Genomic DNA, 19,813 nt, shown 5'->3' with positions numbered 1-19,813 from the left:
ACCAAAATTGTGATTGCTATGGTTAAAGAAATAATAGAAATATAAAATATGTACTCTGTCATAACTAAAACGTATAATAAAACTTATGGAGATCCATTTTTACTCCGGTTTCATAAGCCAGCTAAATTTTGTAAATCTCTTGGGTTTTTTTACTGGACTGATGTTCCAACATATGCGTGCTTTTGTTCTGGAGTTTTTATCTTTTGTGGCTTGAATGAAAATACTCACCCTGTGAAAATAAACATGGACTTAACGGAGCTGAATATGTAAAATAACGGCCTTGTTTTGCAAATAATCGCTTGTTTATCGAAAGATATAGAATTATCATGATATTTGATAACAGATTTAAAGTCATCTTTAAAGTGGCTCATATATTGATCATTAATCTGGCCCGTCAAAACGTCTGTTGGTTGGCATTGCAAGGCATCCGTTTGCTGTCGATGAATGACGTAGTATTCGGTACTATAGGTGTATGCTCGTGATGTAGTATTCGGTACAATCTGTGTAAGCCCGTGATGTAGTATTCGGTACTAACCGTGTATTCCCGTGATGTAGTATTCGGTACAATCCGTGTATGCCCGTGATGTAGTATTCGGTACTATCCGTGTATTCCCGTGATGTACTAAACGAAAGTACCCCGGTAAAAGCGATTGGTTAGTTAAGATTCCCTTTTAATATGTGTGTATGTTTTATAGAGTATGATAATTTCGGGGAAGCCGTTCACCAGTATTACGTGCCTTTATTCCGTCCTTCCATTCATCGACTACAAGAAAACTTCGATGTTGACAAGGATGGAACACTTATTTACACTGGGATTATTGGTGAGTAGCCGTAACTGGGCAGCGTCATGATACATAAAAGGTCTTACGAAAACCTTAACTTGCGACTGAATTAAGTAAGCTCAACACTTACAAATTTATAATTAAGTTGTTTGCAACATGAAGTAGACTACATGGAATCAAATTATTTGAATAACTGTAATTTTCTAAGCATACACGTCCTTGCTTTGAAATTACACGTACAGTCGTACGTTTCTTCCAAAATAACATCGTAACTTAAGTTTATCGTACGAAGTTTAATCAGACGGGCTTCAGGGTCTCGATGAATAAGCAAGGTTAAGACAGTAAGTTTTAAGTGAATGAACGTCATTTTATATGTAGTAGTATGTCTCTGAAAGAAGAAAAATATATACAACATGAATAGAAATACAATAATACAAGTTTGTGCTTAATTTAAATCCGGGAAAACCTGATGGATAAAAAGGATGAACGACAAAAAAAATCGACTTTTCCAATGTGCTTATTAAATTGTACTTGTATTTTATTTTTTAATTGAGCAACTTCTTGTGATCAATGTTTACAAAAAACACAAGGTTATAGACTACGTATTTTCTCAATTTCAGCTTTCGATTACATATTTAATACACGAAACAGTCATATAAAATATCTGTCTTTATTTCTGGAATGGGATAAAACCCGTTTTAAACACGTTCTGAATGACATGTATATGTTACTAGTTTGTGATATAAAGTTTTTAAATCAATAAAGCCAGTGTATGAATTTATGAAACCAACCTCGTCACAAAAAAGTTAATCGGTCATTAGATTATAAAAGTGTACGTCACCAGGAGACGCTTCCGTGGACTACGCTTTTAACAACAGCCGGTGGCAGGATTTTCCCGGAAATAAAGGTGTCAAGGAACCTCGCCTCACGCATGCGCATTTCATGTATTCACTGTATCCTAAAATGAAGGTCATCTTTATGCTGAGGGAACCAGTTGAAAGGTATGCGCTTCATCCTTTTGCGAAAAAGTTGTTCGTTGTCCCTAACATTGCGAAAAAGGTTAGGTACGTAGGTTAGGCTAAACATTTTAAAAGTTTAATTTTGTAAAACCATACACAAATTATTAACAACTCAAATAGTTGTTTTCGTAAATTGCTCTATCGATTACTTTTTTATGTTCAAAACAGCTGGTTTGGTTTCAAAATACGCACAAATGTGTATAAGTCCTATCTATCATATGTCTTCAAGTCATGTTGATCTTTTAAAACATGACCGCCAGTGGCGAGGATGCGCCGTTATTGAAATCTGTAAAAACGTATTCTTAACTACAGGCTCTATTTCCCATAAAAAATCTTCAAAGTATATATATAGTTTAATTTGTATTGAAAAAAATGGCTTCCTCGGGTTTATTTGGAAACTTCAAAATATGTTGTTAAGCAACCAATTTTAAATTGCGAGATAGTGGCGACATAATGCCCTTATGATGAATTTATACGAACTTGCTTAAATACTTGTATATTCCGTCCGTTAGTTTGATAAGTGTTCAGCTTTTATATTCCAGCATATACTAACAAAGAATAACTATTTAACACATAATTGTGGTGAATACAACTCAGGTGAGCGATTCGGGGCTATCTTGGTAATCTTGTTTAAGGCCCAATCACTCATTGCCTAGTTTTGATTTATTGTTCTGCACTTTTTATTACTGTCTTTTTTATTTATTGCGCAGGTCTTATTACTTTTTTTGGAAATTATAACAAGACATTTAAGAAAAAGCGAGAAATATATTCGGATTCTTTAAATGATCTTTCAAATATGTTTGCAGTTGAAATGATACATATTATCCATTCAGAGTCAGGACTTTTTGTGTTGTTTATTCGGCAGTTTAACACTGGTTAATGTTTTCTGTGATAATAGAGAAATATGGTGAAACTGTGTTGATTGCCACTATACTGTGTTGATTGCCACTATACATGTGTTGATTGCCACTATACATGTGTTGATTGCCACTATACATGTGGTGATTGCCACTATACATGTGTTGATTGCCACTATACATATTTCTTTATCGATCAGAGACTTGTTTGCAATCCTTTCTTTCATATTTTTAAATGTTCAATAATGCATACGCACGTATATTGTTTATGTGTCGCAGATAAGGCAAGGATAAGTCATTCATTTAATACAACACATGTCGCATTTGTAGCTTACATTTCGTCCTAAGTATTTAGGCCAAAGCATTGCAATTACTAGTTTCTTGAACATATTTCAAACTAGGCCTTCGGATGGTGGAAATGAAAAAATAAAACACAAATACAATTATTTAATAGATATTCATTCGCAATAGACTTTACTATGATATATTTTCTATTTAATTTTGGACATTGAATTACTTTATAAACATGCGAAATAATTAAATTAATATAATAATTTTAGGGTTTATCAATGTACACTCATATTTCATGCATATTTGACATTATCACTTGTAACTTCTGTGTGTTTAGTTCAAAGGGGCCTTTTCACAGATTTTGACATGTATTGAAGTTTGTCATTAAATGTTAGATATTGATACATGTAAACATTGGATCTAAAAAAAATCAAGTCAAAGACAAAACAAAAAAAAATTAAAGAAATAAAAAAGTAACCCTTAACTGGGCACGAACCACTGACCCCTGGAGTAAAAGTCTATCGCTTAGATAACTCGGCCATCCGTGCTCATACAATAAGTGATGTATTGCATACTTAATATAAGCAATCCTCGTAGTAATGCAAAATATAACGACAACAACATAATTTTCCAAATTCTTCAATCGTTTCGCCTTGCAACGCTTTATAATTTTCAGGTTTTTAAATCGTCAAAAGATGCATATAATGGATATTTTAGAGCATGGTCAATGTTCAGTATTACTGTTTTCTCACAAATTTTTTAATTACAACAAAAAGTTTCGTGACACACTTTTTTTTAATTGTGTCAATTTACCAATACTTGAAAAGGCCCCCTTAACACTGTTGTGTTTTTCGTGAATTGAAATAAGATATTCTAGCCTTACCGTAAACAGCGAAATACGATGTTCATTGATTTTACAACATATGTCACCATTCAAGGCATGTACTATTTTGCCCACTTTTGGATTATACGTTCATGCGTAAACATTTAAAGTGACAAGTCGATGGTTTTTCATGTCATGTTAGTACGTTAAGCCACTTATGGAAACTAAACGTTTTCCCCTTTTAAATTAACCTTTAGGTTCTAAATGATCATTCTTGTACATTGATGAAAACTAAATGTTTAGCGAGTTTTTCTCGAACAGCGGTATTTTCCGGACATTCTATTTATTTCGTGTATTGATACCCTTGAACCCAGTGTGCTTCGTGACATACTTACAGACGCTTGTTTATAAATTTATAATAGGAGACGTTTCGAAACTATATTTTAACCCATTTATGCCTTGTGGACTCTCCCATCCTTCTAAATTGGATCAATTTATTTCCAAAATTAGGGATGTCTAGTAGATTTATTTCTATATTTAGAATATTTCTTACAAAAATTCCTTAAAGCACACAGCGCAGACCCTGATGAGACGCCGCATCATGCGGCGTCTCATCTGGGTCTACGCTGTTTGCCAAGGCCTTTTTTCTAGACGCTAGGCATAGATGGGTTAAGAGCATTTGAAATGCTACATTGTTTTAACATCATATATATCATCGAATATTTTCACTGCTGTTTTCTACATTCTACTGTTGTCTACTCTTTACTACTGTTTTCTACATTCTGCTCAAACATGGTTTTTTTTTGCAGGTTGTATTCTGACTATATTTTTGAAGCTCGGGCGATTGGTTACAAAAGAAGCCCTAAGAATTTTCACCAGAGCGCGTTGAAATTCATCAAAGATTTCAACGAATGTTTGCGATTGAACACTCGCAGGGGCTGTGCATACAATCGCACGTTTGAAAGCTATGAAGTAAGTTCCATAATTCATGATTTATCATGTTGCATTTTCCAACAAAATTCATGCTTTGAGTTCCATTTGCCACCAAAATCCATGCTTGTAGATTAATTTCTAATCTATGAAAAGGCATGATTTTAGTTTAAATTGCCACCAAAACGCATCCTCTAAGTACAATATACCAAAACGCATCCAATAAGTTCGATTGCTAACAAAACGCATCCTGTAAGTTACGTTGCTTACGAATCGCATCATGAAAGTTCTTGACAACCAAAACGCATACTGTCCGTTTCATTTCCCCCGACAAACATACTGTAAGTTTTATTGTCAAAGGTACGTATCCTTTAAGTTTCCTTACTAATGAAACGAATCCTGTTGGTTTCATTGCCAACGAAACATACCCTTTAATTTCGTTGCTAACGAAACGCATCCTGTAAGTTGCATAGCCCAGATACGTATCCTGTAAGTTGCATAGCCCAGATACGCATCCTGTAAGTAACATAGCCATCAAAGCGCTTCCTGTAAGTTACATAGCCATCAAAGCGCATCCTGTAAGTTACATAGCCAACAAAGCGCTTCTTGTAAGTCACATAGCTAACAAAATGCATCCTGTAAGTTTCGTTGCTAACAAAGTGCTCCATGTAAGTTACATAGCAATCAAAACGAATCCTTTAAGGTTCATTGCCCGAATACGCATCCTGTAAGTTACATAGCCATCAAAGCGCTTCCTGTAAGTTACATATTCATCAAAGCGCTTCCTGTAAGTTACATAGCCATCAAAGCGCTTCATGTAAGTTACATATTCATCAAAGCGCATCCTGTAAGTTAGATAGCCATCAAAGCGCATCCTGTAAGTTAGATAGCCATCAAAGCGCATCCTGTAAGTTACCTAGCCAACAAAGCGCTTCCTGTAAGTTACATACTGTAGCTAACAAAGCGCATCCAGTAAGTTTCGTTGATGACAAAGCGCTTGCTGTAAGTAACATAGCCATCAAAACGCATCCTGTAAGGTTCATTTCCCGGATACGCATCCTGTAAGTTACATTGCCCAGATACGCATCCTGTAAGTTACATAGCCCAGATACGCATCCTAAAAGTTTCATTGCCCAGATACGCTTCTTGTAAGTTACATAGCCCAGATACGCATCCTGTAAGTTAAATAGCCCAGATACGCATCCGTAAGTTACATAGCCATCAAAAAGCATCCTGTAAGTTACAAAGCCCAGATACGCATCCAGTAAGTAACATAGCCCAGATCCGCATCCTGTTAGTTTCATTATCCAGATAAGATTCTTGTAAGGTTTATTTCCCGGATACGCATCCTGTAAGTTTCACTACCCATATACGAATCATGCAAGGTGTACTAGTATTTCCCAGATACGCATCTTATTAGTTAGATTGCCAAGATGCGCATCCCGTAAGTTACATTACCCAGATCGTATCCTGTAAGTCACATTGTCCATATACGATACGCATACTGTAAGTTTCATTGCCCAGATGCGCATCCTGTAAGGTTTATTGCCCGGATACGTATCCTGTAAGTTTCATTGCCTAGATACCCATATTGCCTAGATACCCATCCCGTGAGGTTTATAACCCAGATACGCATCCTGTAAGGTTTATTGACCAGATACGTATCCTGTAAGTTACCTAGCCCCGATACGCATGCTGTAAGTTTCATTATCCAGATACGCATCCTGTAAGTAACATAGCCCAGATCCGCATCCTGTTAGTTTCATTATCCAGATAAGAATCTTGTAAGGTTTATTTCCCGGATACGCATCCTGTAAGTTTCACTACCCATATACGAATCATGCAAGGTGTATTTCCCAGATACGCATCTTATTAGTTAGATTGCCCAGATGCGCATCCTGTAAGTTTCATTTCCAAGATGCGCATCCCGTAAGTTACATTACCCAGATCGTATCCTGTAAGTTACATTGTCCATATACGATACGCATACTGTAAGTTTCATTGCCCAGATGCGCATCCTGTAAGGTTTATTGCCCGGATACGTATCCTGTAAGTTTCATTGCCTAAATACCCATCCCGTGAGGTTTATAACCCAGATACGCATCCTGTAAGGTTTATTGACCAGATACGTATCCTGTAAGTTACCTAGCCCCGATACGCATGCTGTAAGTTTCATTATCCAGATACGCATCCTGTAAGTAACATAGCCCAGATACGCATGCTGTAAGTTTCATTACCCATATACGCATCCTGTAAGTGGCATTGCCCAAATATGCATCCTGTAAGTGGCATTGCCCAGATACACATCCCGTAAGTTACATAGTTCAGATGCGCATCCTGTAAGTTTCATTGCCCAGATACGCATCCTGTAAGTTTCATTTTCCACATACGAACCTGTAAGTTTCATTGCCAAGTTCCGCATCCTATAAGTTACATAGCCCAGATACGCAATCCGTTAGTTACATAGCTCAGATACGCATCCTGTAAGTTACAATGCCCAGATACGCATCCTGTAAGTTTCATTTTCCAGATACGCATCCTGTATGTTTCATTGCCAAGTTCCGCATCCTATAAGTTACATAGCTCAGATACGCATCCTGTAAGTTACAATGCCCAGATACGCATCATGTAAGTTACATTGTCCAGATAGCATCTTGTAAGTTAATTAGCCCAGATACGCATCCTGTATGTTAAATTGTCCAGATAGCATCCTGTAAATTACAAAGCCATCAAAACTCATCCTGTAAGTAACATAGCCCATCCGCATCCTGTAAGTTTCATTGCCCAGATACGCATCCTGAAAGTTACATTGCCCAGATAGCATCCTGTAAGTTTCATTGCCCAGATACGTTCTCTGCAAGGTTATTGCCCAGATACGCATCTTGTTAGTCACATTGCCAAGATACGCATCTTTAAAGCTTTATAGCCCAGATACGCATCCTGTAAGTTACATAGGCCAGATACGCATCCTGTAAGTTACAATGCCCAGATACTCATCATGTAAGTTACATTGTCCAGATAGCATCCTGTAAGTTAATTAGCCCAGATACGCATCCAGAAAGTTACATTACCCAGATAGCATCCTGTAAGTTTCATTGCCCAGATACGCGTCCCGTAAGTTTCATTGCCCAGATACGCATCCTGTAAGTTACATTACCCAGATCGTATCATGTAAGGTTCATTGCCCAGATACACATCCCGTAAGTTACATAGTTCAGATACGCATCCTGTAAGTAACATTGCCCAGATACGCATCCTGTAAGTTACATAGCCCAGATACGCATCCTGTAAGTTGCATTGCCCAGATATGCATCCTTTAAGTAACATAGTTCAGATACGCATCCTGTAAGTTACATAGCCCAGATACGCATCCTGTAAGTTTCATTGCCCAGATACGTTCTCTGCAAGGTTATTGCCCAGATACGCATCGTGTTAGTCACATTGCCAAGATACGCATCTTTTAAGCTTTATTGCCCAGATACGCATCCTGTAAGTTACATTGCCCAGATACGCATCCTGTAAGTAACATTGCCCAGATTCACATCCCGTAAGTTACATAGTTCAGATACGCATCCTGTAAGTTACATTGCCCAGATACGCATCCTGTAAGTTACATTGCCCAGATACGCATCCTGTAAGTTTCATTACCCAGATACGCATCCTGTAAGATTCATTGTCAAGATACGCATCCTGTATGTTACATTGCCCAGATACGCATCCATTCCTATTCACACAACTATTTCAGTTTCATGGCCACCAAGACGCAAGTTATACTTGCCTATCAAATATGTTAAGCAATTTCCAATACCCATCTTACTGTCACATAAAATTTATTTTAAGTATCCCATAAATGAAACATTATCAATTTTAACATATTGCGTTCGATATGCATGTGATTTAAAATCCTCTAAAACAAGTTCAATTTGTCTTGAATTCGTCTGAGTAGTTCCATTGAATTATTTTACAAGTACTATCGATTTGTCTTTCAGTCGTATACATGTATTCATTTCCTTACACACAAATTCGTTCTATTGAATTGAAGTTATCATATTATTTATCAATATTTATTAACACCTTATCTGCATAATATCACAATAAATCATACAAGCCGAATAATTCTAAAATAAATAATAAATTTATCTAAGAATTTAAATAATTTCAGAACTTTATGTTGTGTTACCTGTATTTCAGATTCGCCTTCGAGCGGGAATGTACCACATTTTTGTTAACGACTGGATACAGGTGTTTGGAAAGGAAAATGTACTTGTCCTCATGTCCGAGACAACTAAAGCGGCAAATCAACGGCTGAACAGTATTAGACAAATCGTAAAATTTCTTGAAATAGGTAGGTTGTTTGAAATGCCTTCTTTAAGGAATGTTAGGCCGTTCCGTGCGGAATCCCACTCCATGTACTGGTCTATCATATAAGCCTCGTTCTGGGAAAACTGGACTTAAGTCCACAAAGGGTAATCAGGACGACACTTCAGTCCACACAGGCTAATCAGGACGACACTTCAGTCCACACAGGCTAATCAGGACGACACTTCAGTCCACACAGGCTAATCAGGACGACACTTCAGTCTACACAGGCTAATCAGGACGACACTTCAGTCCACACAGGCTAATCAGGACGACACTTCAGTCTACACAGGCTAATCAGGACGACACTTCAGTCCACACAGGCTAATCAGGACGACACTTCAGTCCACACAGGTTAAGGACGACACTTGCATCGTCACTGCATTCGATTATCCTTAGAACAGACCTCATTTAAACAAAAATTATATTAAAAGCTGAAAGTGTCGTCCCTGATCAGCCTGTGCGGACTGCAAAGGCTAAACTGTGCCGACACTTTACATACATGCATTAAGCCCCGTTTTCCTCGATCATGGTGGCCTTGCAACGTCCAAACATATCCCAGCCTCACATCCTCGATCATGGCGGCCTTGCAACGTTCCAACATTTCCCAGCCTAACATCCTCGATCATGGCGGCTTTGCAACGTCCCAACATGTCTCAGCCTCACATCCTCGATCAAGACGGCCTTGCAGCGTCCAAACATGTCCAAGCCTCACATCCTCGATCATGGCTGCCTTGAATGTCCCAATATTTTCCAGCCTCACATTCTTGATCATGGCGGTCTTACAACGCCCGAACATGTCCCAGCCTAACATCCTCGATCAAGGCAGCCTTACAACGTCCCAACATTTGCCAGGCTCACATCCTCGATCATGGCGGCCTTGCAATGTCCCAACATTTTCCAGCCTCACATCCTCGATCATAGTGGCCTTGCAACGTCCCAACATTTCCCAGCCTCACATTCTCGATCATGGCGGCCTTGCAACGTCCCAACATTTTCAAGCCTCACATCCTCGATCATGGCGGCATTTCAGCGCCTCGACGTTTTCATTATGATGTAATTAAGCCTTGCTACGTCCGAACATGTTCCAGCCTCACATTTTCGATCATGGCGGCCTTGCAACGTCTCGCCATGTTCCAGCCTTACATCCTCGATCATGGCGGCCTTGCAACGTCCAAACATGTCCCAGCCTCACATCCTCGATCATGGCGGCCTTGCAACGTCCCAACATGTACCAGCCTCATATCCTCTATCATGGCGGCCTTGCAGCTTCCCAACATGTCTCAGCCTCACATCCTCGATCATGGCGGCCTTGCAGCGTCCCAACATGTCCCAGCCTCACATCCTCGATCATGGCTGCCTTGCAGCGTCCCGACATATCCCAGCCTAACATACTCGATCATGGCGGCTTTGCAAAGTTCATACATGTACCAGCCTGACATCCGCAATCATGGCGGCCTTGCAACGTCCCAACATTTCACAGCCTCACATCGTCGATCATGGCGGCCTTGCAGCGTCCCGACGTTTTCGTTATGATGTTATGAGGCCTTGCAACGTTCCAACATTTCCCAGCCTCACATCCTCGATCATGGCGGCCTTGCAGCGTCACGACGTTTTCGTTATGATGTTATGAGGCCTTGCAACGTCCCAACATGTCCCAGCCTCACATCCTCGGGCATGGCGGCCTTGCAAAGTCCCAACATGTCCCAGCCTCACATCCTCGGTCATGGCGACCTTGCAAAGTCCCAACATGTCCCAGCCTCACATCCTCGGTCATGGCGGCATTGCAGCGTAACAACATGTCCCAGCCTCACAAACTCGATCATGGCGGCCTTGCAGCGTCCCGACATGTCCCAGCCTCACATCCTCGATCATGGCGGTCTTGCGATGTCCCAACATCTCCCAGCCTCACATCCTCGATCATGGCGGCCTTGCAACGTCCCATCATGTCCCAGCCTCACATCCTCGATCATGGCGGCCTTGCAACGTCCCATACTTGTCCCAGCCTCACATCATCGATCATGGCGGCCTTGCAACGTCCCAACATATCCCAGCCTCACATTCTCGATCATGGCGGCCTTGCAACGTCCCAACATGTCCCAGCCTCACATCCTCGATAATGGCGGCCTTGCATCGTCTCGACGTTTTCATTATGATGTTATGAGGCCTTGCAACGTCCCAACATGTCCCAGCCTCACATACTCGATCATGGCGGCCTTGCAATGTCCAATACATGTCCCAGCCTCACATCCTCGATCATGGCGGCCTTGCAGCGTCCAAACATGTCCCAGTCTCACATCCTCGATCATGGCAGCCTTGCAGCGTCCCGACATATATCAGCCTCACATCCTCGATCATGGCGGCCTTGCAACGTCCCTACATGTCCCAGCCTCATATCCTCAATCAAAGCCGCCTTGCAGCTTCCCAACATGTCTCAGCCTTACATACTCGATCATGGCGGCTTTGCAAAGTCCCAACATGTCCAAGCCTCACATCCTCGATCATGGCTGCCTTGCAACGTCCCAATATTTCCCAGCCTCACATACTCGATTATGGCGGCCTTGGAACGTCCCAACATGTCCCAGCCTCACATTCTTGATCATGGCGGCCTTGTAACGTCCCAACATTTCCCAGCCTCACATCCTCGATCATGGCGGCCTTGCAACGTCCAAACATTTCTCAGCCTCACATCCTCGATCATGGCGGCCTTGCAACGTCCCAACATGTCCCAGCCTCACATCCTCGATCATGGCGGCCTTGCAACGTCCCAACATTTCCCAGTCTCACATTCTCGATCATGGTGGCCTTGCAACGTCTCGACATGTTTCAGCCTCACATCCTCGATCATTGCGGCCTTACAACGTCCCAACATTTCCCAGCCTCACATCCTCGATCATTGCGGACTTGCAGCGTCCCGACGTTTTTGTTATGATGTTATGAGGCCTTGCAACGTCACAACATGTCCCAGCCTCACGTCCTCGATCATGGCGGCTTTGCAAAGTCCCAACATGTCAAGCCTCACATCCTCGATCGTGTCGACCTTGCAACGTCCCAACATGTCCCAGCCTCACAAACTCGATCATGGCGGCCTTGCAGCGTCCCAACATGTCCCAGCCTCACATCCTCGATCATGGCGGCCTTGCAACGTCCCAACATTTCCCAGCCTCACATTCTCGATAATGGTGGCCTTGCAAACGCCTCGACATGTTTCAGCCTCTCATCCTCGATCTTTGCGGCCTTACAACGTCACAACATTTCCGAGCCTCACATCCTCGATCATTGCGGCATTGCAGTGTCCCGACGTTATTGTTATGATGTTATGAGGCCTTGCAACGTCACAACATGTCCCAGCCTCACGTCCTCGATCATGGCGGCTTTGCAAAGTCCCAGCATGTCAAGCCTCACATCCTCGATCATGTCGACCTTGCAACGTCCCAACATGTCCCAGCCTCACAAACTCGATCATGGTGGCCTTGCAACGTCTCGACATGTTTCAGCCTCACATCCTCGATCACTGCGGCCTTGCAACGTCCCAACATGTCCCAGCTTCACATCCTCGATCATGGCAGCCTTGCAACGTCCCAACGTGTCCCAGCCTTACATCATCGATCATGTCGGCCTTGCAGCGTCCCGACTATTTTGTTCTGATGTAATGAGGTTGTCAAGACGTCGCACGGAATAATAATTATCGGGAACTATTTGATCACAAATAAAGCCACTTGTGATATATTTATTGTCCTGTTGGCTCAAGAACAGCAGTATTAAGGGGAATACATACTGAGACGTGAAACCCTGTTTGTTTCCCTTTGAAACATAGTCACAGTTTTCACAAATATTTATGAATTTGATTGGCAAGAGCGGAATATGCCCAATGATGTCCGGGATAAATATCTGTGGTGCAAAGCCTAAGCTGGACAAGACCATGCGTTTAACTGTTAGAGAAAATGTTTAGAATGTGACTTTGCTATGTGAGATCTTGTATTGGTGAAGACACAGAGGTCTTATAAGGACCATTTCTCATTCATGCTGTCTCAGCTGTCTCACTGCCTTGTCTTCTCATTCATGCTGTCTCACTGCCTTGTCTGTATCATGCTGTCTCACTGCCTTGTCTTTATCATGCTGTCTCACTGCCTTGTCTTTATCATTCTGTCTCACTGCCTTGTCTTTACAAAAATAACTTAATTGGCTACGACTATATAAAACGTTTTAAGTAACATAAATACTCAAAATGAACGAATATATCGCAAAATGTTTCGTAAAATAAAGTTAACCCATGCAAAAACAGTGTTTCTGATAGTAATAGTCAAAATATTTCAACGTTAGATGGGAAATGGTAGCAGAGATTTAACGTAATACAAAATGCTTTTTGTGGCACAATATATTCCATTTTAAAATCCCGCAACTAAATCTTTGCATACGACATACGAACACTAACTTGGTACATGAACATGTGTTGAATATATTTCCCGCAAAAAAGCATAAAATAACATTTTATATCTTGTTATATCTATGTTACCAGATTTCATCTAGCGTTGTAATTTTGGCTATTGCTATAAGGAACTTTTTTTTATGTGTTCACTTTATTTTTCGAAATATTGTCCGAAATATTCGTTGATTTTGGGGGTTTATGGACTTTAAACGGTTTGGTTGTATTAGTCTACAAAAGCTACAAAAACGCCATTAGAAGTGCAATTCTTTTAAGAAACTTCTGTCGATATAACATATAGGAATAGTTTTTTTTTTATAGTTTTAGGAAAGTTCGAGAGGTTAAGGCGTCGGGGAAAACATATTGTTTCACTTCAGCTCATTATTCTTTAATTTAAAATATTTTAACTGACTTAAAAATTCGGCAATTCGTGAACAATTTTTCTAAATTACTATTATATTTACAGAACCGTTTTCGTTGACTGAGGAAAAGCATCTTTACGACGAGAAGCTGGTTAATGTTCGATTACCGGAGGAACGATCTATAGGAGACATGTTGAGCTGTACTCGAGAATTGCTACAAGTATTTTATGCACCATTTAATATTGAACTTACGAAAATGTTCCCATACATTGACTATAACAGCTTTTATTGATGCCTAATTCGCACGGCACGGATGCGTTTTGTCAAACAGAAAGTTTCTGCGGGCTGATATCAAAAAGCGAACTGTCCGTCCGTCTTTTCGTCCCTATGGCAATAGTTGCGTATTCATGTAATGATTAATATAAAGAAAACTTTTAAATATGCTTAACTGACATTTGAAATAGTTTACTATCAACGTCTTAACCCATTTAAGCCTAGTGGACTCTCCCATCCCTCTAAATTGGATCAATTTATTTCCGAAATTAGGGATGTCTAGTACATTTATTTCTATATTTAGAATATTTCTTACAGAAATTCCTTAAGCAAACAGCGCAGACTCTGATGAGACGCCGCATCATGCGGCGTCTCATGAGGGTCTACGCTGTTTGCAAAGGCCTTTTTTCTAGACGCTAGGCATATATGGGTTAAAGAGACAAAGCATGTCCCATATCTCGGCTGAAGTGCATTTTTTATGCACGTATTTATATCTGTTTTCATATACATTTGTTAAACGTGAAATAAGATTATATATGGAGGGTATTTGATTGAGTGTTCACATGGTCTTCTATTGTCCTTTCCATTACCCCAATTTAACACATGTGCGCATTTTGGGTTCAAGATTTTCTTGCATGTGTTAAAGAGCAGTGGCATTGAACAGGTGTCTGAGCACAGACTTATTTAGGAATCAATGTTACATTATTGAAAGCTTGTTCGTTTGTGTGTATGTGTGTCGGGGTGGGGTGATGTGTTTCTGCTGTATATTTTCTGCTTTATACTTGTTTTTGATATTCATGTATAATACTTTTACACTTTTGTATTATGCTCAGCTTTGTGATAAAGTGTCTTATAATTAAAGCGTCCTATACAACGCAAGTATGATAATAATGTCTCAATAGTGTGGCTGTGATTTATAGTTTAGTTTTGTTGTTTTAATAAGTTTTGTATTTAACTACAAAATATGTATTTTTAATATCTTGTTCGTTCATTCCCTGAGCACACTTGTGGCAAATAATGTTCGATTTTGTTGATAACTTTTGTAAGAAAACAATCCAACTGAAAACAATACAAATTAGGTTTTAATATCTTCTTTTTTTCAAAGGTTTAACTATGCACCGATCCCTGTTGAAATTTGTATTTCTCAAGTCACGGAAGTCTCAAATGTACATTATTTCATCCCAATCATTCATATGTTTCGTTCATTTTCATTTTCCTCGTGGCATTGTAAAAATCACAATCATTCATATGTTTCGTTCATTTTCATTTTTCTCGTGGCATTGTTAAAATAAATCATCTTAGACAAAATGCCTTCCTTATACATGTATGTTTATGAAATGGCATAAATCTGTTTTGCATATTTATTCACAACTTCACAATGTCAAGTGGAGTCAAACAACAGGTAACCAGGTGAAGTTGAGTCAAACAATTGCACCAGGTCAAGTGGAGTCAAACAACAGGTAACCAGGTCAAGTGGAGTCAAACAATTACACCAGGTCAAGTGGAGTCAAACAATTGCACCAGGTCAAGTGGAGTCAAACAATTGCACCAGGTCAAGTGGAGTCAAACAATAGGTAACGAGGTCAAGTGGAGTCAAACAATGTGCAACCATGTAATCTGGAGTCAAACAATAGGTCACAGGTAAAGTGGAGTCAAACAATAGGTAACCAGGTCAATTAGAGTCAAACAACAGGTCATCAGGTCAATTGGAGTTAAAAAATAGGTCACCAGGTCGAGTGGAGTAAAACAACAGGTCACCAGTAAAGTTGAGCCAAACGATAGATAAGCAGGTCAAGTGGTGCCGAACAATAGATCAACAGGTCAAGATTTCGAAAATGAATGTACCTTGAAATCAGGTGAGCGCTAAGGAGTCATTATGTTCATATTTTTTTAATTGCAAAAAGAGACTCTGTAAGACATGAATGTGACGACAAACGGCCAGTAAAATAACTAGTATACTTTCCAAAACATTTGGTATTTCAGTTCTGTTGTGTATTGGTTGTATTGTACAGTAAAGCTAAAAGTTGCATAATAAAAGAGTTGTGTACATGTATTTGTTCATTATAGAAGTGTGCTCCTGTCTAACAGTCTGAATGAATTGGGATCTAAACTACTGGAAAAAACACACACAATTTATATGCTTTAATGGTGTTTGTCATAAGTATTTATATTTATAATCACAATTGATGATACACAAACCTATTTTCATTAGCTCGATTGCGTCGAAAGTTGAGGACTTATTGAGACGCCTTTCAGTCTTTTTCCTGGGTAGAACCAGTACTTGGAGTCCTTTGGGATGATCTAAAGAACACTCCCGTGACCCCTCAGAACACTCCTGTGACCCCTCAGAACACTCCTGTGACCCCCCCAGAACACTCCTGTGACCCCCCAGAACACTCCTGTGACCCCCCAGAACACTCCTGTGACCCCCCAGAACATTCCCGTGACCCCTCAGAACACTCCTGTGACCCCTCAGAACATTCCTGTGACCCCCCAGAACACTCCTGTGACCCCCCAGAACACTCCTGTGACCCCCCAGAACACTCCTGTGACCCCCCAGAACATTCCCGTGACCCCTCAGAACACTCCTGTGACCCCTCAGAACACTCCTGTGACCCCCCAGAACACTCCTGTGACCCCCCAGAACATTCCCGTGACCCCCCAGAACACTCCTGTGACCCCCCAGAACATTCCTGTGACCCCCCAGAACATTCCTGTGACCCCTCAGAACACTCCCGTGACCCCTCAGAACACTCCCGTGACCCCTCAGAACACTCCTGTGACCCCCCAGAACACTCCTGTGACCCCCCAGAACATTCCTGTGAACCCCCAGAACATTCCCGTGACCCCTCAGAACACTCCTGTGACCCCTCAGAACACTCCTGTGACCCCCCAGAACACTCCCGTGACCCCTCAGAACACTCCTGTGACCCCCCAGAACATTCCCGTGACCTCCCAGAACGCTCCCGTGACCCCCAAACGGACACAATATCCACTACAACACGATGGCAGTGAATCAATTTTAGTTATCGATTATTGCTATCTCAGATTTTATTATATTACGACAAGTAATAAAAAACAAATACAAATATATAAACAAAATATTACGACCAGTATGACAATGTTAACTACATCCACACACAAAAAAATGTGATTTTAAAATTCGCAAAGATCACCATAAATGGCGTAGCTATCCAAATGTTCTTCTAAACTAGCTACCATTTATTTAAAGCGATCCCAAAACGAGCACAACTGTCGCAAAGGTATAGAAAAGTTGTTTGTTGTCCACTTTACCGACCGAACCTTTTTTTTCTTCAAAGGCTTGTCAGGATAGGCACTTTCCGTCCAGACTGGATTTTCGTTTTGAAGACGCTTCATTTAAACGAATATTTCCATAAACATGGAAAGTGTTGTCGCTGATAAACCTATTCGAACTGCACAGGCTAATCCAGGGTGACACTATATGCACATGCATTAAGTTTAGTTACCCTAAAGTGAAGCCATATCAAGAGAGCATGTAACAAAGTAAAGCCATATCAAGAGAGCATGTAGCAAAGTGAAGCCATATCAAGAGAGCATGTAGCAAAGTGAAGCCATATCAAGAGAGCATGTAGTAAAGTGAAGCCATATCAAGAGAGCATGTAGCAAAGTGAAGCCATATCAAGTGAACATATAGCAAAGTAAAGCCATATCAAGAGAGCATGTAGCAAAGTGAAGCCATATCAAGAGAGCATGTAGCAAAGTGAAGCCATATCAAGAGAGCATGTAGTAAAGTGAAGCCATATCAAGAGAGCATGTAGTAAAGTGAAGCCATATCAAGAGAGCATGTAGCAAAGTGAAGCCATATCAAGAGAGCATGTAGCAAAGTGAAGCCATATCAAGAGAGCATGTAGCAAAGTGAAGCCATATCAAGAGAGCATGTAGCAAAGTGAAGCCATATCAAGAGAGCATGTAGCAAAGTGAAGCCATATCAAGAGCGCATGTAGCAAAGTAAAGCCATATCAAGAGAGCATGTAGCAAAGTAAAGCCATATCAAGTGAACATATAGCAAAGTAAAGCCATATCAAGAGAGCATGTAGCAAAGTGAAGCCATATCAAGAGAGCATGTAGCAAAGTGAAGCCATATCAAGAGAGCATGTAGCAAAGTGAAGCCATATCAAGAGAGCATGTAGCAAAGTGAAGCCATATCAAGAGAGCATGTAGCAAAGTGAAGCCATATCAAGAGCGCATGTAGCAAAGTAAAGCCATATCAAGAGAGCATGTAGCAAAGTAAAGCCATATCAAGTGAACATATAGCAAAGTAAAGCCATATCAAAAGAGCATGTAGCAAAGTGAAGCCATATCAAGAGAGCATGTAGCAAAGTGAAGCCATATCAAGAGAGCATGTAGTAAAGTGAAGCCATATCAAGAGAGCATGTAGCAAAGTGAAGCCATATCAAGAGAGCATGTAGCAAAGTGAAGCCATATCAAGAGAGCATGTAGCAAAGTAAAGCCATATTAAGAGAGCATGTAGCAAAGTGAAGCCATATCAAGAGAGCATGTAGCAAAGTGAAGCCATATCAAAAGAGCATGTAGCAAAGTGAAGCCATATCAAGTGAGCATATAGCAAAGTGAACCCATATCAAGAGAGCATGTAGCATTGCTAGTTGGAAGATGTTAAAGGCACCTTCAACCACGAATGACGAAAAAAGAAAAGTTCTAAAATACCGTATTTTATTAGTTTATATTGATTAAAATATCACGACTGGTATATAACATAACTTCAAAAAAGTTGTTTAGTTTTTATATTTTCAGTATATTCGGTAATAAATTTTACTTGGCACAGGTACAGTTAACTATAAATAACGTCACCTATTTACGCGATGTACTTTCGATAGGTGACATAACGATGTACACACTATAAATAACGCAAGTCGATCAATCATTATATATATATAATATATACAATTAACTACGCATGCACAATTTGCATTCCTGGGTTTACCACGTGACGATGATGATCAATCTACTTGCGTTATTTATAGTTAACTGGTAGTTACCTGGTACCTGCACCCAGTAAAATTTATTACCGAATATATTGAAAATATGAAAACTTAACTTTTTTCAAGTAATGTTATATACCAGTCGAGATATTTCAATCAATATAAACTTATAATTGTAAAAATACGTTTTTTAGAACTTTTCTTTTTTTGTCATTCGTGGTTGACGGTCCCTTTGAAAAAATATATAATGATAAGACCATCTAAGATTATCATTTGTTTTGTTTTATAAATAACCTTACTGAATTAAACATTGATACAAGATACAGTATGTTTTACCGTCGTCGTAAAATAGTACTTGGTCATTTTTAATGCTTTTATAATTAAATTAACAGGTTTCGCTCTGGAGAGCGGCGACTAGTATGTAATGCTTTTTTTTTTCGCTTATGGGAGGAGTAGTTATTTTACGGATCAATGTATATATTTTTGTTTTAAGAATATCTTGCATAGTGGTGATTTTTTGTGTAAATTAGTGTAAATAAGTACTGCATTTGTGCCTTTTACATGTATTACAACATTTATTGCCAATAATGCAAAGCTAATTGTTTTAATTAATAACTGATCCACAACTGATCACAGGGGAAAGATCACAGGGACTGGGCAAATACGCGAAACGTTCTGGTTAAAAACAAAACATAATCACAATATATTA

The 19,813-nt window shown here is 40.0% G+C and overlaps 1 protein-coding gene across 4 annotated transcripts in view; it reads left to right on the top strand.

Moving 5' to 3' along the window:
• Positions 1-16,175, top strand: part of LOC127831791 (carbohydrate sulfotransferase 15-like) — a 40,363-nt gene extending 24,188 nt beyond the window's left edge. For all 4 annotated transcript variants that reach the window (XM_052356856.1, XM_052356858.1, XM_052356857.1 and 1 more), the window contains exons 4-8: positions 696-821; positions 1,627-1,783; positions 4,582-4,744; positions 8,894-9,047; positions 13,954-16,175. In XM_052356856.1, coding sequence (XP_052212816.1) covers positions 696-821; positions 1,627-1,783; positions 4,582-4,744; positions 8,894-9,047; positions 13,954-14,141 — 788 coding nt within the window. In that variant the 3' untranslated portion in view covers positions 14,142-16,175. The remainder of the gene's footprint in view (positions 1-695; positions 822-1,626; positions 1,784-4,581; positions 4,745-8,893; positions 9,048-13,953) is intronic.
• Positions 16,176-19,813: the final 3,638 nt, after the last annotated feature.

Source organism: Dreissena polymorpha, chromosome 5 (genome assembly GCF_020536995.1).
Source record: "Dreissena polymorpha isolate Duluth1 chromosome 5, UMN_Dpol_1.0, whole genome shotgun sequence".
Taxonomy (NCBI): Eukaryota; Metazoa; Mollusca; class Bivalvia; order Myida; family Dreissenidae; genus Dreissena; species Dreissena polymorpha.
Note: the sequence above shows the minus strand (reverse complement) of the source record. Positions and strands in the feature narration are given on the sequence as shown.